Source organism: Pelodiscus sinensis, chromosome 5 (assembly GCF_052426305.1).
Source record: "Pelodiscus sinensis isolate ZL-2025 chromosome 5, ASM5242630v1, whole genome shotgun sequence".
NCBI classification, from domain to species: Eukaryota; Metazoa; Chordata; order Testudines; family Trionychidae; genus Pelodiscus; species Pelodiscus sinensis.
Genome location: NC_143056.1, coordinates 132,184,770 through 132,206,736, shown reverse-complemented (window position 1 = coordinate 132,206,736; position 21,967 = coordinate 132,184,770). Strand labels below are relative to the sequence as shown.

General features: G+C 45.7%; 3 protein-coding genes across 3 annotated transcripts; 2 read left to right on the top strand and 1 right to left on the bottom strand.

The window, feature by feature from the left end:
* Window positions 1-1,057: 1,057 nt before the first annotated feature.
* On the top strand, window positions 1,058-1,591 carry LOC102460141 (olfactory receptor-like protein OLF2). Its single transcript, XM_006111820.3, has one exon. The coding sequence runs from the start codon at window positions 1,058-1,060 to the stop codon at window positions 1,589-1,591; it is 534 nt and encodes a 177-aa protein (XP_006111882.3).
* Window positions 1,592-9,887: 8,296 nt separating this feature from the next.
* LOC102460379 (olfactory receptor 5AR1-like) lies at window positions 9,888-10,835 on the top strand. Its single transcript, XM_075926077.2, has one exon. It carries the CDS (start codon window positions 9,897-9,899, stop codon window positions 10,833-10,835), a length of 939 nt encoding a protein of 312 aa, XP_075782192.2. The 5' UTR covers window positions 9,888-9,896.
* A 7,244-nt stretch (window positions 10,836-18,079) lies between these two features.
* LOC102460630 (olfactory receptor 5I1-like) lies at window positions 18,080-19,027 on the bottom strand. Its single transcript, XM_075928818.2, has one exon. The coding sequence runs from the start codon at window positions 19,025-19,027 to the stop codon at window positions 18,080-18,082; it is 948 nt and encodes a 315-aa protein (XP_075784933.2).
* Between the last annotated feature and the right edge of the window lie 2,940 nt (window positions 19,028-21,967).

Sequence of the window (21,967 nt, the reverse complement as noted above, 5' to 3'; positions counted from 1 at the left end):
TAGGGCAAATCTGTCAGGGATACTAGGCCTGCTTTGAGGGCAGAGGACTGGATTCAATGACCTCTAAAGGTCCCTTGAAGTTGTAATGTTCTGTGATCGGCAGGTATTGAATTAAATTGAAGATCCCCAGTGCTAAATACTTGAGCCCAGATCCAACCCCTCAAACTAAAGTCTAAAAACCTCTATGCCTGGAAAAACAGGCAATTACAAAGTCACTGAAAATAGTGCTTTCCTACAGACTGAAGTACACAGCACTCAAGCTTTACCCCAAACAGAAATGCCAAGCCACGGAGCTCTCCTTGTCTAAAGAGGGCAGAGAGACTGACACACATTAATCTCACTCCTTCTTCAGATAAGCAATAAACTCATCTGGCTGAGATGATTTTCACCCTGATTCTCCTACAGTGGAGTTACAACTCACTGTTTCCGGATTAAAGAAAAAGAGTCATGGTTAATCTGCATATCCTTTTATTTGTACAGTGTGTGCATTCTATGGAATACCTGGAATGACCAGCTATGACCATCTGTCTCTGTGCACAGGGCAAACTGATACCCATATTTCATCACTTACTTCAGTACAGAGAAGGGACAGGTGTACAGAGCCATCCACTTGCCCACATCCCTGTTGCTGTCTGATCTCAGCTCAGAGGAGATGGAAGGGGGAAATCACTCGGTGGTGACTGAGTTCATTCTCACAGGACTGACAGATCGTCCGGAACTGCAGGTCCCCCTGTTTGTGTTGTTCCTACTGATTTTTGTTATCACCCTGTTGTGGAATGGGGGGCTGATCATTTTAATCATGAGTGACCCCCGACTTCACACCCCGATGTACTTTTTCCTTGGCAATTTATCTTTCTGTGATTTTTGCTATTCCTCGACAATTGTCCCCAAGATGATGCAGGATTTCTTAGCAGAGAGGAACAGCATTTCTTTCACTGCCTGCGCTGTGCAAATGTTTTTATATTTCTTTTTGCAAGATGCTGAGTGTCTCTTGCTGGCTGTGATGGCGTATGACCGTTATGTGGCCATCTGTAACCCGCTGCTCTATACGGTCATCATGTCCAGGCGGCGTTGTAACCTCCTCGTGGCTGGGGTGTATGGAGTGGCTTTGGCAGATGCAACAACAGGCATATACCATACATTTCAGCACTCATTCTGCCGCTCCAACATCATCAATACTTTCTTTTGTGACACCCCTCCACTTCTGGTGCTCTCCTGCTCTGACACGCGCATCAATGAGATTGTGATGTATGCCTCCATGTGCTACACTGTAGTGAGCAGTGTTGTGACCATCCTCCTCTCCTATGTCTGTATCATCTCCACCATCCTGCGGATCCGCTCTGCTGAGGGCCGGCGCAAAACCTTCTCCACCTGCACTTCTCACTTGACTGCTGTGGGCATGTTTCATGGCACTCTCCTTTTTACGTATTTCCGACCCAGCTCCAGCTATTCCATGGACATTGACAAAATAACCTCACTGATCTACACAGTGGTGATCCCATTAATGAACCCCCTCATCTACAGCCTGAGGAACAGGGAGGTGAAGGGCGCTCTGAAGAAAGCAATGAATAAACTCAAAAGGATTTCTTGAGTATTTTCAGCTCAGTCCAGGCATTTCTTGGCACTGGGGTTTGTTTTATGATTAGTTGCAAGTTTGAAGTGTGTGATTTTTATCGCTGAACCAAAGAGAATTCTTCCACCCTCCTAATACTCTGTGGTTCTTTATGTGCTCTGGGGGGTAGTAGTAGAGATTGTGCATGGACACAAACCAAGTGACAAGGAGGACAAAGGTGATTTCCATCACTTTAAACTTTATTGTAAATTAAAGGCACAGCAAAACAAGTAAGAGCGAGGGTAACATTCCCAAGAGAGAGTACAGTGTGGGTGCCTGATCTGTGAGAGTCTGCACTAACCCAAATAAACAATAGTGTGGAAATGGTGAGTTTTCTCCACAACATCATTTAAAAATAAAGTTCAGTCATGTCAGACACCAGATAATTATACCCCATCAACAGGAAAGCTTCAAGTTCTTCCTCACTCCTACATTCATAGACTCATAAAAGTGGAAGAGGTCATCTAGTCCAGCTGCCTGCACTCAGGGCAGGACCTAGCATTAACTAGACTTTTCCCAACAGCTGTTTGTCTCACCTATTCTTACAAATCTCTAGAGATGGAGATTCCACAACCCCCTTATGCCATTTATTCCCATGTTTAGCTACTGTGACAATGGTGATGTTTTTCCTAATGGCAAATCTAAACATTCCTTCCTACAATTTAAGCCCATTGCTTCTTCTCCTGTCATTGGATGTTAAGGAAATTAATGTTTTTTACTTCTTCGTAACACCCTTTTACACACTTGAAATCTTTTCCCATGTCCCCTCTTAGCGTTCTTTTCTCAGAACTAAATGAACCCAGTTCTTTCAGTCTGCCCTCACGGGTTATGTTTTCTAGATCTTTCATCATGTTTGTTACCCTTTGCAGGACTATTCAAACTTGTCCACAGATTTCTTGAATGCGGTGCCCAGAACTGGACAACATACTGCAGTTGTGTCATAATCTGCCTGGAGTAGAGCGGAAGCATTGCCTCTTGTATCTTGCTTACAGCACTCCTCCTAACACATCCCAGAATAATGTGGGGTTTTTTGCATCAGTTTCACACTTTTGACTCATATATAGCCTGTGGACCACTATAACCCCTAGATCCCTTTCTGCAGTGTTCCTTCCTGGACAGGAATTTCCCATTTTGCGTGTGTGTAACTGACTGTTCCTTCCTATGGAACACTTTGTATTTGTTCTAATTAGACATCATCCTATTTACCTATAGTCATTTAGACAGTTTGCCAGAATCACTTTGAATTTTCATTTTACCCTTCAAGACATTTGGAACTTCTCCCAGCTGGGTGTCATCCATAACCTTTATCGAGGGACTCTCTATGCCAGTATCAGTGGCACTGATGACAATATTAAACAGAACCAAACTCAGAACTGATCCCTCCCTGTGAGACATTTCTGGACACTGCCCTTTATTTCATCCTGGATCTTTCTCAGCGACATTCAATGCCAGTGCTATAAGTCTATTTACATTACACCTCTTCATGTGGCTATAACTCACTTGGACTTACAACAGACTCCACCCCACACTGTGTTAATGGGAGGGTTTCATAACAGAAGTAGTGCAAATTCAATCACCTGACAGCATCAGTGTAAACCAGCCCAGATGAGAATTCATGATGGAACACAGACTCTGAGGGAAGGATCATACAGCCATTGATGGGTAAGTGCTCTCCCATTGACTAAGTACATCTTCAACATGCTGGCAAAATAAATACTGGTTCATTTATCACAGCGGTCTCCATGTAGCTAGTAGTGTAACTCTGTCCCCAATCTCCCCTGCAGGAGCTCTTGCATTGTGAATAAAACACCGAAAGAATCACAGAGTCAAAAAAAGGAGAATGATACTATAGACTGGTTATAGGAGAACCCATCTAGACAATGAGATGCTCAACTTCATGTTTTTATTCCATTGGCTATTTAATTAGTTGAGCAACTTTGGAAAGAGAGATTGTGAGTATCTCTGAGCTGAATAGCAGATTGTTCCCTGGCCCAGAAAACTGGAAAGCTGAGCGCACATCTTTGAAGCATGAAGTGAATCTTTATCGCTAACCTCAGAAGTGAACATCCTCATATTGGGCCAAAAAATGAAAGAAAGAGAACTCTCCCACCACCACCCACTACGTTTTGCTGCTTTAAATCTCCCTCTCAACACACATTCTAGATACATCTGGACTACTGGCTTTTTTTGACAGAGACTTTGTCGACAGATGCTGTCAACAAAGCCTCTGTTGAAAAAGAGCATCTAAACTACAACCAGTTCTGTCAAAAAAGAAAGCCGCTTTTTTGAAAGAGAGTGTAGACCCTCTTTTTCCAAAAAGCACAGTTTGATTGCAATAGCGACCAAACTCTGTCAAAAAAAGGCGTTATTCCTCGTAAAATGAGATTTACCGCCATTGTCAAAACATTAAGTTGACAGAACACGGTGGTAGTGCAGACGCAGGTGTAGTTTAGTCGACAAAAGTCCACTTTTGTCTACAAAACTGTGTAGTCTAGACACACCCTTCATGGTTTTGGGACAAAGCTATAATAGAATTTGAAACACATGTATGAATCATTTCAGGTCAACCAAAGCTGCATTGCTTTTAACTATAAATTATTATTTCAGAAGAAATTCACCCATTTCCAGAGTCTTTTGCATCATGATTGTTCTACCTCATGTTCACAATCTAAAGCACTGATTTCAAGGCCCTTTCTATATCTTTAAACTAAAGGACTAAGGCAGTAGACACTCAGAACTCCTAACCTGGATGATCTTAGCTTCTGTAGACAACATTACTGAATTGATAAGGTGCTCCCATATTTGCTAATGATCATAGTACTGGTAGATAAACACTTCACTCCTGAACTTCTATATAATCCAGTTACAATAAGTACACCATTTTTAAAATGACCATGCCTTTGCAACTCTATTTTTATTTTCCACATTTATTGATAAAAGCAACACATTTCTTTTAGAATACAGGAAGTGTTTGAAATTGAAAAAATCTTAGGGTCTGTAGAAAGGGGAATTGCCTCTTTTCATTTCAACAGTTCAGAAGCAGCAGTCTCAAAAGGAGTGTCTAGTTCATGGTACACCTGGGCAAATATAAAAATGTGGCTCTTAAATTCTTTCTGCCTCCCTTTCCAATATAGGAACAATGGAGTAAAATCTACAGTTACAAAAGGGACAAATCCGCCCCCCAGTTTTATACAGTTGTGCAACATTCTTCAGATTCACCATATAGGTCTCACACATGGGCCGATGAGGTCTCTCACAGATGCCAGTCCTAAATTTTTAACTATTCAGGGGAACTTAGTGGATTCCCTATTTGAAGACACACTGCAAATGCTGTATGCTGAATCAGCTTATCCCTTATTTTACTGGCACTTCAAACATGAGGCCTGTCTCCTGCAATGGACACTTTCACCTTGAACCCATTTGCTGCTGCTTAAATTAAAGTCAGTAACGACCAGTTAACAGAACAGACAGGAAATGATTTCTGCATGATGGCAGTCTTTGTGCATTACAAGCCATATTTTAAAACGACATCAGACTAAAAATAAAATGCAAAGACCTCACAAAAGGAAATCGAGCCCCTCCAGAGGCTACACTCTCCAAATACAAGACAAAACTACATCAACCATCAAAATATATGACACCAAAATGTGAGAGGCTCACTGTGAGGCATACTAAAAAGCTGTAGCCACACCCAAAGCCCTGTGTAATCGGCAGCACAAGCAGAACACATTTCACGTGAACAACCCCTAGAGTGCACAGTCACATCCTTCAAATTCTATGGGCATGTGAAAGGATTCTATCACCATGAAACTTTTCATTCCCACCCCTCCCACTACCAAAAAGGACAAAGCAATGGCTCCTAGTCCACCTAACTGGAATAAAACCTGGGGATCCAGCGGTGGAGTGGGCCACAAAGGAGTTCAGTTCTGCTCTGGATTGGGCTCCAAATCCCAGACAGCTCATGAAAAAGCCCTTCCAAGGATGCCAAGGACAGGGATCAAACTCAGCAGAGCCAGGGCTCTTCCATCAGTGACACTTGCTAAATTTGAGGTCCCTCTGCTCTTGTTCTGTAAGGGAAGAACACAGCCCTTCAGCAAGGGGAGAGGTTTAAACAAGTAAATATTCCCCTCTCCAAATCCTCAGTGGCATTTCTAAGGAACAAAGAAGGTTTCAGTGAAGCCCCGACCTCATGTGCAACATCCCAAGAGGGAAGGGGCATGAAGAACATTTTCTCTCCCTAGCATGACCAGATTGCTGGAGAGGGACGAGTGGTTGCTGCTAGCACAACCGCCAAAGTCCCCAGCCTTCACTGATGCTTCTCCTTTACCTCAGAGCCAATGTAGGTTCAGGCCCAGAAGCCAGCCTGGAACACTTGCTCTCTCCCCCAGTTCTGCCAGTGCTTAGCTGTCCATGGTGCTGAAGTTTCTTTTCATCAGCCAGGAGTTCAGTGGCTCTACAGTGATTTACATCAGGTGAGGTTCTAGGAGACCACTAACTTAAATGACATTATGTCAAGTTACACAGATTTTCTGAAGGTTCCTGATTTCTATTAGGTGCTTCTGAAAACATATGACATGGAATCGAGTAATTGCAGCTGGCACATCTATTTTAGAAACTCTTTCAGTCTTGAAGAGGAAAGGGTAGCAGTATCAAATCCACCATGTCTCTTGGCCTGTTCCTCTACTCTTGGTTGAAAACGTGCTCAGGTTCACAGCCATTGAAAACCTGGCCCCTTGGCTACAGCGGAGGTGTGTGAATTTACACTGAGTGGGGATCTGGTCAAGGACTCCAATAAAGAGACCTCCAGGCACACAGGCAGGGGACCTGGTCTAATGGGCAGTGCTCATGTGATGGTTACTCCATTGAGCTTGTCTATCCACGTCCATCAGACCTAGCACAATGCTCACATGCCGTGAGTATCCTCAGTGCGCACAAGCTAAGGACTGAACCAGGTCTAAGGAGGCCCTAAGGTACTGCCCGATGTCCCCATCCTTCTTTGACACTTCATCTTTACCTCAGGGCAAAGATAGAACCAGGCCCCACAGCCAGCCAGGAGTGGCTGCTCACTCCCCCAGTTCTGCCAGCACTGAGCTGTCCGTGGTGCTGAAGTTTCTTTTCACCAGCCAGGAGTTCAGTGGCACTACACTGAGGACTCATCTAGACTACGCTATAGTGTTGAAAGAGGATATGCAGATTCCATGGGAATTTGCATATCCTCTTCTGATCTCACTTTTGGAAGTGGAGCTTTCGAAAGTAAAAGTAGTCAAGACACGGTTTTCTCACCCCTCATACCCTTTTCCACTTTTCCACTTTTGACACTTTAGCATAGTCTAGATGAGCACTGATTTACACCAGGTGAGGTTCTAGATGACCATTGATGGACAGTCAGTCAACTCATCAATTCCTACCCTCCTCCCCCACTGCCTCTATCAGATGGAGGCAGCAAAGGGAGGCAAGAGAGGGCACTTCAAAGCGGCAGTGCCACACAGCTGAGCCCAGGATCAGCTGTGTGGGCGCTGCCACGCATGGAGCCCACGGTCAGCTGGGGTCTCTGCAGCTGATCCCGGGTTCTGCTGAATGTTGCAGGGAAGCTAGGATCAGCTGGGGAGGCCCCATCTGACCCCAGATTGTGTGGCATTTCAAATCAGCAGTGCAGCATGGAGCCTGGAGTGAGCGGGGGACTCTGCCCCTATCTTGTACATTTCAAAGCTGGGACTCATGTGCAGCCCAGAGTCACCGGGACTTCCCTCTGGCCCTGGGATGCATGCGGAGTTCCTCATTCCTCCTTTGAAATATACTAGATCCTCAGTGGGGGTTCTTGTACATTTCAAAGGAAGAATGTGGAAGTGCCTATTGACAACTGTGAATTAGCATATGTAACCCGCGGGTAATACACGTTTTTACAAACCCCCTCCCCCCCGCGGGTTATACATGTCCGCTGGGTATACAAGTTTATTTTTACTTGCCTGCACTGTGCTGTCCATTCCCTCTGCCCGGAGGAGGGTGGGTTGCACCTGACTGCAGCTGTGCAGAGCCTGGGTGCGAGTGTGGCTTCCCTCCCACAAGCCAGCCAGCTCGCCTGTGCTGCACTCTCTCTTCCTCCCACTCAGAGATGCAGTTTATCCTGGTATGTGCAATTACCTTAAAGTAGTGTATATAACCCATGGGTTATACACGTCTGTGAGTTATCTAAAACTTTTTTTACACGTTCAGGAAAAAAACACGGGTTATGCATGGGTGCAGGTTATACATGAATGCGGGTTATATACACTAATTTATGGTAGTCAAAATCCCATCAACTACTTTACTAGTCAATTAACCATTCCTTAACATCCTAACTGAGAACACACGACATGGAAAGTCACCCACTAATTACAGCTGGCACGTCTATTTTTGAATCCCATCTAGGCTTGATGTGAAAGGGTAAATCCGCTGTCTCTTGAGCTGTTCCCCCACTCGTGGTTGAAAACGTGCTCAGGGTCACAGCCATTGAAAATCTGGCCCTTTGGCTACAATGGAACTGTGCAGATTTATGCCAACAGGGGATCTGGCCAATGGAGAGACATCCATGTACACAGGCAGGGGACCGGGTCTAATGCGCAGAGTCCATGTGATGGTTATATCAATGAGCTTGTCTATCCACCGCCACCAGACCTAGCTCAGTGCAGAGAAGCTCTGAGCATCCTCAGTGGGCACAAGCTGAGCAATGTAGCATGTCTAGGTAGGACCTCTCAGCCTGTGTGACATCACTACAAAACACAGGAGAATCCACATTCTCTTTTTTCTACCTTAGCAAGGCTGCTGGGCAGGGTCAAGTGGCCGCTTCTGGAAACATCACCATGTGAGAGGTTGGGCAGGCAGAGCTAAGCTGTATTTCAGCAACTGCCAAACCCTGGGAAGTGAAGGAAGAGAATTGCTATGTGCAATGCCCAGGAGCAGCCAGAGTTATAAATAGCCCATCTCACAAGGTGTGATCCAAGAAGCATCCTGTACAGGATAGATCCCAGCACTGAAGGGCACAGAAATTGAATTGTCCCCTGTTCTGTGGAGTTATCTTTTCCATGGAAAGTATCAGCTTTCCACCAACTTATCAAGCTTGCCTACTCCCCAAACCATGGCTGTGGAACTGGTGATGTTCCAGGGCAGTTCAGCAAGAAGGGAGATCCTCATGTGGCAGAGGGCATGCAGTGCAGTCTGGAAGTCCAGCCCTAGCCAGAGAATGGGGGATGTGAAATCAGCGACCTGGCTGGTATTTCTGGCCTCCACCACTAACAAAACACCTTTTCCATTTTTGTTCAGATTTACTTAGCATCCTTCTGAAACAGAAAGGAATAGGATGCCATAGATCCCTAGCCTCGAAGTCGATAAATCTGACACAAATTGCATCATTTAATAACAATAGAAGGAAAGAGTGGGCCAAATCAATCCCCAGGCATGAGTTACCCCAGTGGTGGCTTTGGTTCACTGAGCTTACTAATGAGGTGTTGTGTTTCTCTGGGCTTGGGTATTCCCAGAATACTTCAGGAGTAATGTTCCATAGATCACAGATCTCGGTATAAAACTTCCTGAATGCACCAGACTGGCAGCTTCTGTTGATATGGAAACACCTCCACATCTGTCTCTTCTCAGCAGGAATGTGCTGTTGTCCTACATCACAGCCACACACCGAGAGACACCAGGGTGATCGGTAGATATTAAATTGAAGATCGCCATTGCTAAATACCTGAGTCCAGATACAACCCCTCAATCTAAAGGAAAAACTTCTGTGTTTGGATAAAAGTCAATTACAAAGTCACTGAAGATAATGCTTTCTCTGCGCTTTCCTACAGACTAAAGATAATGTCATTTTCAGATGGCAAGAAGCTTAATGAGCACAGCACAAAAGCTTCACCCCAAACTGAGATGAGATGCCAATCCACAGAGCTCCCCTTTCCTAAAGAGGGCTGAGAGATTGGCACTCATTAACTCTCACTCCTTCTTGAGTTAAGCAATAATCTCTCACAGCAGAGTCACAAGTCACTGTTTGCTGCCCGGAGTAGTGGATGGGAGTGTTCCTGTGGGTGGTATGGTTAACCTGTGTGTCCTTCTACGTGTATAGTATGTGCATTCTACGGAACAACTAGAATGACCACATGAGAACATCTGGCTCTGTGAACTAAGCCCTTCTTTTTGGTCATACTGGCATCCATTTTTTGTCACTTATGTGGGTACAGAGAAAGAATATGTGTACATAGCCATCCACCTGCCCACTTCCTTGTCGCTGCCTGATCTTGGCTCAGAAGAGATGGAAGAGGGAAATCACTCCGTGGTGACTGATTTCATTCTCTCGGGACTAACAGATCGTCCAGAGCTGCAGGTCCCCCTGTTTGTGTTGTTCCTGCTGATTTATGTTATCAGCCTGGTGGGAAATGGGGGGATGATCTTGTTAATAAAGATTGACCCCCGACTCCACACCCCCATGTACTTTTTCCTTGGCAATTTGTCTTTCTGTGATCTTTGCTATTCCACAGTGATTGCCCCTAAAATGTTGCTGAATTTCTTAGCTGAGAGGAAAAGCATTTCTTATTCTTTCTGTGTTGTGCAAATGTATTTGTGTATCTTTTTTCAAGATATTGAGTGTCTCTTGCTGGCTGTGATGGCCTATGACCGTTATGTGGCCATCTGTAACCCGCTGCTCTATACAATCACCATGTCTGGGAGGCTTTGTAACCTGCTGGTGGCTGGACTCTATGGGGTAGGGTTGGTGGATGCAACAACAAACGCATACTATACATTCCGGCTGTCATTCTGCCGCTCCAACATCATCAACCATTTCTTCTGTGACATTCCTCCACTGCTGGCGCTCTCCTGCTCTGACACCCACAACAGTGAGATTGTGCTGTTTGCCTTTGCATGCTTTGTTATTGTGAGTAGCGTAGTGACTGTCCTCCTCTCCTACGTCTGTATCATCTCCACCATCCTGCGGATCCACTCTGCTGAGGGCCGACGCAAAGCCTTCTCCACCTGCACTTGTCACCTGACTGCGGTGGTCCTGTTTCATGGCACCCTCCTTTTTATGTATTTACGACCCACCTCCAGCTATTCCATGGACACAGATAAAATAGCCTCAGTGTTTTATACACTGGTGATCCCCATGTTGAACCCCCTCATCTACAGCCTGAGGAACAGAGAAGTGAAGGACGCTGTGAGGAAAACAATGAATAAACTTCTCACCCCATCTTGAATCATTGAATCTCAGTGCTGGTTTATTGATAAGGAGAGGAAGCAAGTGAATTAATATCCCAGCCCATTGCAGTGTCTTTTCACAGAGCCTGGGGTGGTATATTTCATTATTATTATTCATGTGTTTGTATTCTAACAAGTCCTGCTGGCCCCAGTTGAGATCTTGGCTTCCTTAAGATATTGCCACAGAAAGATCTTTTCACTGGGAAAGAGGAGGAGCCTTAAATCTCCCATTTCTCTATAGTGGGGTTAGTTTTATTATGTAGTGCCAAGTGTGAAGTGTAAAATGTGTATGACTAAGGGAATTTTCACTCCCTTCTGAAACTCTGACTCCCTTTCTGTGCTTTGTGGAGTTACTACAGAGATTGTCTTCTTGTTTTCGTCCATGGACAAGGTGGAAAAAGATGTTTTCTATCACACTGGCCTTTATTTTAAGTTAAGGGAATACCAGAAGAAGCAGGAGCAAGGATATCGTTTCCAAAGGACAGCATGTTGTGAGTTCATCCTCTTTGACACTGGCCCTTGAATTTCCGGAAAAGCAACGATGCTCTACTGTACAAAATCAGCCGCTATTCCGGAAAAACTACTCTGCTCCCGCTCCAGCCTGCCAATGTAGATGCTCCTTTTCCGGAAAAACTGAAAACAGAATAGTATTCCGTTTTAAGCATTTCCGGAAATTCATGCCAGTGTAGACACAGCCTGTTTGTCTAGAAATGGATGACAGGAGAGGGATCACATAACGATTACCTGTTCTGTTCATTCCCTCTGGGGCATCTGGTATTGGCCACTGTCGGCAGACAGGATACTGGGCTAGATGGACCTTTGGTCTGACCCAGTCTTGCTGTTCTTATGAGATATGAGACCTAGTGCTGTGTCTGGTAAACCCGTAGAGGATGGTTATGATTTAGTCAGACAAGATGGGATTCAGAGACCTAGGACATCTTGTATTGGTGTAATTCCTTCCCTCCGTGGTCTCTTCTATCTTAATGTTACCTGTTTTCGGGCACCGACTTCCTACCCCATTACTTACGAGCATCCACACAGCAATTGCATTATTTTGAAAGAAAATTGAAATAACGAAGGGCTTTTTCTGACATTGGTAAACCTCATTCTATGAAGAATAACACCTCTTTCAAAAAAGCTCTTTTGGAAGGGGGTATGTGGACGCTCCGCTGCTGCTATGTCAAAATACCTCCTCCGAAGAGCCATTCTAAAGTTATTCTTCCCCAGTGTCTCCTGGGGCTCTGAATCAAGATGGCACTTCCACATCTTGAATAGCACCGCATTTCAAGAAAGATGTGGAGAAATTGGAGAGGGTCCAGAGAAGAGCAACAAGAATTATACCTAGACATTAGTAAGGCGTTTGATACGGTCTCGCATAATATTCTTATCAATAAACTAGGCAAATACAACTTAGATGGGGCTACTATAAGGTGGGTGCATAACTGACTGGATAACTGTACTCAGAGAGTAGTTATTAATAGTTCTCAATCCTGCTGGAAAGGTATAACAAGTGGAGTTCTGCAGGGGTCTGTTCTGGGACCGGCTCTGTTCAATATCTTCATCAACGATTTAGATATTGGCTTAGAAAGTAAGCTTATTAAGTTTGCAGATGATACCAAGCAGGGAGGGGTTGTGACTAATCTGGAGAATAGGGTCATAATTCAAAATGACCTGGACAAATTGGAGGAATGGTCTGAGATAAATAGGATGAAGTTTAATACCGACAAATGCAAAGTGCTCCACTTAGGAAGGAACAATCAGTTTCACACATACAGAATGGGAAGCGACAGTCTGGGAAGGAGTACGGCAGAAAGGGATCTAGGGGTTATAGTGGACCACAAGTTAAATATGAGTCAGCAGTGTGATGCTGTTGCAAAGAAAGCAAATATGATTCTGGGATGTATTAACAGGTGTGTTGTGAGCAAGACACGAGAAGTCATTCTTTTGCTCTACTCTGCGCTGGTTAGGCCTCAATTGGAGTATTGTGTCCAGTTCTGGGCACCGCATTTCAAGAAAGATGTGGAGAAATTGGAGAGGGTCCAGAGAAGAGCAACAGGAATGATTAAAGATCTAGAGAACATGACCTATGAGGGAAGGCTGAAGGAATCGGGTTTGTTTAGTTTAGAAAAGAGAAGATTGAGGGGGGACATGATAGAAGTTTTCAGGTATCTAAAAGGGTATCACAAGGAGGAAGGAGAAAACTTGTTTATCTTGGCCTCTGAGGATAGACCAAGAAGCAATTGGCTTAAACTGCAGCAAGGGAGGTTTAGGTTGGACATTAGGAAAAAGTTCCTAATTGTCAGGGTGGTCAAACACTGGAATAAATTGCCCAGGGAGGTTGTGGAATCTCTATCTCTGGAAATATTTAAGAGTAGGTTAGATAAATGTCTATCAGGGATGGTCTAGACAATATTGGGTCCTGTCATGGGGACAGGGGACTGGATTCGATGACCTGTCGAGGTCCCTGCCAGCCCTAGTATTCTTTGATTCTATAATTCTATGACTATGGGAGCCTGCTTTGGACTCATTTTGAGGCTTCCCTGTAGTGTGGAGGCTCTTTTTTGAAATAAACTATTCCAGAAGATATCTTCCACAATAGCTTTTTCCGAAATAAGCTTGCAGTGCAGTCGTACCCTTAGATGGCATTACAGATGTTCTTTTTGGGGAAAGAGAAAAGTTAGTGGAAATGGGCCGGAACTGCCGTTATTGCTGATGTTTCTAAAGTCCAATTCTCTTTTCTTGAAAACAAAACAAGTCAAACACGCGTAAAAGAAAAAAATAGAAAATGCAGCTTTTGTTGCTGGGGTTGACTCTGACTTTCAGCCTCACTGCTAGAAAAACACAGGAACGGCTCATGGGTCTGTGAGCTCATTCTGAGACCTGACAAACTCATACCAGCATCAGGCTGTTCAGACATCTAAGGGTGTGTCTAGACTACCTAGTTTTGTCGACAAAAGTGGACTTTTGTCGACAAAACTATACCAGCGTCTACACTACCGCTGAGTTCTGTCGACATAACGTCGACAGAACTCAGCAGTTTTGTCGACGCTGGTAAACCTCATTTTACGAGGCATAACGCCTTCTGTCGACAGAACTCTGTCAACAGAAGGTGTTATTGCCTGTAACACTGCGTCCAGACTACGGAGTTCTGTCGACAAAGCAGCTTGCTTTGTCGACAGAACACAATGTGTCTGGACGCTCTTTGTCGACGGAAGTTTTGTCGACAATATCTGTCGACAAAACTTCCGTCGACAAAACGCGGTAGTCTAGACGTACCCTAAGGGCCTTTCTGATCACCGTGTTGCAAAAAACACATAGTAGAGCAGTGTTGCAAAAATTCATAATCTTGCCCATATAAAGTAGGAGAGAGATAGGAAAGACGCTGTTAGTGGCTCGGCAGGCCGAGAAAGGTTTGCATGAGCCAGAAAAACGCCATTTCTTCCTCATCATCATTCTTTATTAATGGTAAATGTCACCACATACTTGTTGACTGCCATTACTCATTTCATTTCCTTCTTTCACTCCTTCCAGGAGCAGCCATAAGATTTTATAATAGAGCGATATGCAAATAAGCCCTCATCGTTCTCATAGAACACTAGAACTGGAAGGGACCTCAAGCAGGGCCGGCCCGACCATGAGGCGGCCACCTCAGGTGCCACACTGTTGGGGGCACCACTAGGACCCAGAGTTTAGAAAACGGTGTTTGCTGCTAGTGCATATGCATTCTCTTTGCTCTAGATGCACAGAGATGGTGGAGTGCTCTGCTGGAGGAAGGAGGGCACAAGAGACCTTTCAAAGTTTTGGCCCAAGCAAGGGGACATGGGGGTGTCATTTGAGCTCCCCACCTCAGGTGCAAAATGTTGAGGGCCGGCCCTGATCTCAAGAGATCATCAAATCCAGTCCCCTGCCCTCAGGGCACGACCAAGCACGGGTATAGACCATCCCTGACAGGTGTCTGTCTAACCTGCTCTTAAATATCTCCAGTGATGGAGATTCTAAAACCTCTTTAGGCAACTTATTCCAGTGTTTAACCACCCTGACAGGCGGGAAGTTTTTCCTAATGTCCAACCTAAACCTCCCTTGCTGCAGTTTAAGCCCATTGCTTCTTGTCCTATTCTCAGAGGCCAAGGAGAACAATTTTTCTCTCTCTTCTTTGTGGCACCCTTTTATCTACTTGAAAACCACTATCATGGCCCCTCTCGGTCTTCTCTTTTCCAAACTAAACAAGCCCAGTTCTTTCAGTCTTCTCTCATCGCTCCTGTTTCCTAGACCTTTAATCATTTTTGTTGCTCTTCTCTGGACCTTCTCCAATTTCACCACATCTTTCTTGAAATGTGGTGCTCAGACTGGACACAATACTCCAATTGAGGCCTAATCAGTGCAGAGTAGAGCAGAAGAATGATTTCCCATGTCTTGCTCACAACACTCCTATTAATGCCTCCCATAATCATGTTTGCTTTTTTGCAACAGTCTCACACTGTTGACTCATGTTTAGCTTGTGGTCCACTTTGACTCCTAGATCCCTTTCTGCATATTCTGTTCCACTTTCTGGAGGAATGAAAAAGCGGTGGATAGCAGGCAGAAAGTAAATAAAAATGATTCTCAGGACCCACTCTGATGCAGAGGTGTCATTGGCTTTTCCTTTGGGATGCTGTTTGTGCACATAGAATTCTGGTTTCCATCCTCTGACCAGGAGGAACTTTTAAAAATCATTAAAAAAAAATTAAGAAAAGAAAGAAAAGTGACCTAGAGCTGAAAACCACGGTGTTCCTTTGCCTGACACATCATGTGCCTGCGCTCGTGGGCTTTGGGCTAGATTAGAACATCCTGCTTTGCAAGGTATGTCCTACTCTCCAATCCCCTCCTCCCTGGATTGGAAATGACGATGTAAAAGGAGATTTCTCAGAGGATTAGCCATGTTAGTCTTTAACTTTGAAAACAAGTAGTCCTGTGGCACCTTATGGTACGTCTACACAGCAGTGTTCTTTTGGAATAACTGATGTTATTCCAAAATCACATAATCCACATCTACATTACAATGTTGAGCTGGATGACTTCTTACTCTGACTCCTGTAACTCTCATTTTATGAGGAGGAAGGGAAGTTGGAGGAACAGTTCTTTCTCAAACTTCCTGCTGTGTAGAGTGCCAAAGGCAGAAATAAGCTATTTCGACATAAGCTATACAATTGATGTAGTTGAAGTTGCATAGCTTATTTTGGCTTTAGCCCTGTTGTGTAGACGTGCCCTTAGAGACTAAGCAAGATATATACCATATCGTGTGCTTTCATGGGCAAAACCCACTTCCTCAGGTGTGTGTCAAGACTACAGGGTTTTGTCTACAAAAGTGGACTTTTGTCAACAAAACTATACCTGCATCTATGCTACCACCGAGTTCTGTCGACATAATGTCGACAGAATTTGACAGTTTTGTCAACGACAGTAAACCTCATTCTACGAGGAATAATGCCTTTTGCTGACAGAGTTCTGTCAACAAAAGGCGTTATTGTATCTACACTGTCCTTTGCGTCTACACTCTCATGTCAACAAAGTGGCCTGCTTTTTTGACAGAACTGGATATAGTCTACATGCTCTTTGTCGACAGAAGCTTTGTCGACAGTATGGGTGTGTCTAGACTACAGGGTTTTGTCGACAAAAGTGGACTTTTGTCGACAAAACTATACCTGCGTCCACACTGCCTTTGAGTTATGTCAACATAACGTTGACAAAACTCAGCAGTTTTGTCGATGTATGTAAACCTCACTCTACGAGGAATAACGCCTTTTGTTGACAGAGTTCTGTCGATAGAAGGCATTATTGCATCTACACTGTCCTTTGCGTCCACACTGTTATGTTGAGAAAGTGGCTTGCTTTGTCGACAGAACTGGATGTAGTCTAGACGCTCTTTGTCGACAGAAGCTTTGTCGACAGTATGTGTCGACAAAACTTCTGTCGACAAAACCCTGTAGTCTAGACATACCCTATCTGTTGACAAAGCCTCTGTCAACAAAAGCCTGTAGTCTAGGGCTGTGTCTACACTGGCAAGTTTTTCCGCAAAATCATCTTATTTTGTGGAAAAACTTGCCAGCTGTCTACACTGGCTGCTTGAATTTCCGGAAAAGCACTGATGATCTCCTGTAAAATCATCAGTGCTTTTCCGGAAATACTATGCTGCTCCCGTTCAGGCAAAAGTTTTTTTCCAAAAGACTTTTGCGCAAAAGGGCCAGTGTAGACAGCATAGTATTGTTTTCCGCAAAAAAGCCCCGATTGCGAAAATGGCGATCAGGGCTTTTTTGCAGAAAACCGGGTCTAGATTGGCCATGGATGCTTTTCTGCAAAAAGTGCTTTTGCAGAAAAGCATCCTGCCAATCTAGACGTGCTTTTCCGAAAATGCTTTTAACGGAAAACTTTTCCGTTAAAAGCATTTTTGGAAATTCATGCCAGTGTAGACGTAGTCTAGATGTACCCGAGATGAACTGGAGAGGAATAACTAAAGCTGAGCTAATTATAACAAAAAAGGTACCTGTCAATTGTAGGACTGGTGCTAATGAGGCTAATCAAGTGTGCTGGAAGTGTCCCCCTACTTAGCTTTTGATGTAACAATGAAGTGTTCAAGGTAGAGGGGACTGGCTTTATAAAGGGACATCCAGTTAATGTCTTCGTTCAAGTCCAGGAAAACAGTGTCAAATTTGCAGATGAATACCAATCCCGCACTCTCTCCCTGTAAAACTTGAGCCATTCCCTTTCCCCTAAACTATCTTCATTAAAGTCCTTATTCTGTATCCCTGCTAACCCCCATTGCTCTTCAATTAAATTTCTGCTTTAATCCTGTGGCACACAACACAACACATCAGGGGGAAGAGAGAGACTTTCTTTAACTTGATATTACTGTTAAGGAAATACTGAGGTATGGGGCAGTTTAAGTGACATGCCCATTTTATAGCAGAGCAGAGGAATAAACTCAGCACTGCTGAGTCTCAGTCCCATAGAACACCTGCCCTCCATAGGTCAGGGAGAGATGGATTAAAACATTCCATTCCAACCCAAAAGAATCTGTAATGCTGTGACCCGAAATCTTTACAGAAATACACATCAGGTCAAATTTAATGCCCCAGACCAAAACACATGCCTGCCTCAATACCCCTTACACCTGCTAAGTATCCATGTCTGTTGCTCTCATTGTATCTCATTGGCTGAGCTGGTCTCCTCCTTGTTCTGCACTTCCTCACTAGTGACTCTTTGCCATCAAGAGATTGACTGAGCAAGGACTTTGGCGTCTATGGCTCTCCTCAGAGCCTCTTTCACGTCCTTGTTTCGCAGGCTGTAGATCAGGGGGTTGAGCACAGGGATCACGATGGTGTAGAAGACAGAGATGTATTTGTCCGAGGTGGGTGAGTACCAGGAGCTGGGGCGGGAGTAGATGAAGAGCAAAGTCCCCTCGTAGATGATGACAGACGTCAGGTGGGAGGCACAGGTGGAGAAGGTTTTGCGCCTGGCTTCCGCGGAGCGCATCCTCAGGACGGAGATGACAATGAAGAGGTAGGAGATGAGGATGATGATGGCAGAGATGATTTCCACGGAGCTGCCATAGGTGTAGAGCAGAAGCTCATTGAGGGAGGTGTCGGAGCATGAGAGCTTGAGGAGCAGAGGGAGGTCACAAAAGAAGTGGTTGATGACGTTGGGTCCACAGAAGGACAGTCTGAAGGCAAAGCAGGTGTGCACCAGCGCGCTCAGTGTGCCCCCTATGTAGGACAGAGCCACCAGCAGCATGCAGACCCTGGGGGACATGATGACCGTATAGAGCAGAGGGTTACAGATGGCCACATACCGGTCATAGGCCATGGTGGCCAGGATGAAAGACTCCGTGTCAGCGAAGGTGCAGAAGAAGTAAAACTGCAGCCCACAGCCGGCGTACGAAATGGCCTGTCTGTCCAACAGGAAGTTGGCCAGCATCTTCGGCACGATGACGGAGGAGTAGCAGAGATCGACAAAGGACAAGTTACTGAGGAAGAAGTACATGGGGGTGTGAAGGCGGGGATGAGCCCGGATCAGCACCATCAGCCCGATGTTCCCGAGCAGGATCATCCCGTACAGCGCTGTGAAGGTGAGGAAGAGGACCATCTGAATCGAAGGGGGGCTGGGGAACCCCAGGAGTATGAATTCCGTCACGGCGGTGCCATTGGTGGGAAGCATCTCCTAGTGATGACTCCTTTCTTGTAGGCAGAGAGAAGCTGGGCCGTATGGGCTGAGCAGACGTGGAAAGCTGGTAAAAGGCATTGAAGGCTCCCCGGCATCAGTGAGAAGAAACAATAGAGCCTGTGAAGATTTGACCACATGCCCAGTTAATTATTCCCATCTAACAGAAACTCGCTGTGCCAGATCTTATGATTTCTACCAGCCGAACATAAGTATGGCCATAGTGGGTCAGACCAACGGTCCATCCTGCCCAGTATCCTGTCTGCCGACAGTGGCCAATATCAGATGCCCCAGAGGGAGGGAACACAACAGGGAATGCTCACGTGATCTCTCTCCTGTCGCCCATTTCCAGACAAACAGAGGCTAGGGACACCATTCCATCCATTTTGGGGAGAGGGGCCCTGGCCCGCCTTCAACTCCAAGCCAACCAGACTCCTCGACACACCCTGCAGCCCAGCTTGATCCCTCTAGACCCTCTTTTCTCCCCTTTCCCCAGACAAAAGGTGCCTCTTAGTCTCACTTTCCTCCCAGGGTCAGGTTATAAGGAGCCTGGCTATGGCAACATGATGGGCAGTGCATATTCCCTCCACATATTCCTTCCTACCCAAACTGGCTAATAGCCATTGATGGACCTAACCTCCATGAATCTATCGAGTTCTTTTTTGAGCCCTGTAAAAGTCCTGGTCTTCACCACATCCTCTGGCAAGGAGTTCCACAGGTTGACTGTGTGCTGAATGAAGTAACCACTGAAGTCAGTGTTGCTATGTCAGTTTGCACCATCTGAGTCTCTGGTCCTAGGTTGCTTTCTTTCCCACTATAAAGATAAAGGACTGGGATACTCTGATGGTGCAAATCTGCCTCGCAGCCCTGAAGTCAATGGAGCTGTGCTAACGGACATGGTATGACGAAACCGTATCTAGTTGGGCGGGATTTCACGGTAGACACTGACCACTCTCCCCTGACCTGGCTGCACCAGATGAAAAGGGCCATCGCCACGCTGCTGAGGTGGAGTCTGCTTCTGCAGGATTACGACCTGGAGGTGGGTCTGTGTGAAGGGGAGGGCTAACGTCACAGCTGATGCTTTATCCCGGAGCAGCGGGTCTGAATGTCCGCAGGCCCCTGGCCGAACGACCCTGCTCAGTTGGGTCTGGAAGCAGGGAGAGTGTTGAGGAAGTGGGGATCGACTTCACTTTGTTTGCTTTGCTGCGTAATGTGTGATTTCTACTGTCCTGTGGTAACCCCGTGTGCGTACCTCAGTTTCCCTGGGCGCTGAACCACTATCTAGATGGAGAGGGGGGATTTCGGTGACTCACAGAGGCAATATGCACCGCCCAGCAGGACCTAACCTCCATGAATCTATCGAGCTCCTTTTTGAACCCTGTTAAAGTCCTGGTCTTCACCACATCCTCTGGCAAGGAGTTCCACAGGTTGACTGTGTGCTGAATGAAGTAACCACTGAAGGGAATACGCACCGCCCATCGTGTTGCAATAGCCAGGCTGCAATAGCCAGCTCCCTGTATCCTGACCCTGGGAGGAAGTTGAGATTGAGACACACCTTTGGCCTGGGGAAAGGGGACAAAAGAGGAGCTAGAGGGATCAAGCCAGTCTTCAGGGTGTGTGGGGGAGGCTGGCTGGCTTGAGGCTGAAGGGGGACCCTGGCCCCTCTCCCCGAGATGGATGGTGCCTGCTGCTCCCGGTGCCTGTGCTGACAGGCCTGAGCTACGCTGTGTCCCTGTGGACCAATAAACCTTCTGTTCTACCTGCCAGTGGAAAGTCACGTCCAGCTGCAGATGGGGGGCCGGGCCCGGTGGCTCCCCACCCCTCAGTGACACATGGGCTAGATGGATATTCCTCCATGATAATGATACAAGCATCTCCGTCCCAGCTGGCATGGGGCTCATCCCTTAAACCCACATGACAGCCTCTCTCTGGACTCGCAGCCACCAGAGCAACCAAGGAACAGACTGCCGCCTGGGGAAGGGCTTCATCTCAAACCCTTCTTGGGATTCAGGAGTCTTTTGGAGCACAACCGATTCCTCTCCCTATCCTGTCTTGATGGTTTAACATGGGGGGGGGGGGAACCTAAGTCCCCATGACCGGATGCGGCCCTTGGATTGTCTGGATCTGGCCCCCAAAGCTTAGGCCCCCCCCCCCAGCATTGGGGAGCCCTTGCTGGCACTCCAGTCCCCTCCCTGCAGCCCACAGCCCCTGACTGATTTATCTCTGGGTCAGCAGCTCCTGACCCAAAACATTCCCCACCCCGGTTTAACAAAAAAGGAACCAAGGGGAAAAAAAGGGGGGGGGGAAAGATGTGAATGGAATGTTAGTGTTGCCAAGAGTTTTCTATAAAAGACTCTCTCTCTCTGCCTAGTGATAAAAGACGTGATGTACATGCTCTGCGGAGATGTTGTCGCTTGCTGTAGCGGTAACTTTTTCGGCACCTGACTTTTAACATGAATAACCGTCCCAGTGCCTGAGCATGGCTGCTTTCCCCCTTACTGAATAATAAAACAATAATAAAAATATAAGAATGATTAATCAAGCAAATCTCTCTAGCACAAGCTGCAGCTATTGGCGACATTAGGTTTAGTGCGCACGTATAATGGAAAGAGTATTCATATTTCCCTCTGCTAGCTGCCAGCTTAGATACCATTGGGATGGTCTTAAATACAGGAGATGGTGTAGGGTTTTCAAAAGTGTTAAGTGAGTTTCAGAGATGCTTGGGATCCTAAATCACCTATGTGCCACCTTAGATAGATAGATAGATAGATAGATAGATAGATAGATAGATAGATAGATAGATAGATAGATAGATAGATAGATAGATAGATAGATAGATAGAAGGAGTGGGTGGGGATAGATAAATAGATAGAACTAATTCTGTCTATCCCCACCCACCCCCTCTATCTATCTATCTATCTATCTATCTATCTATCT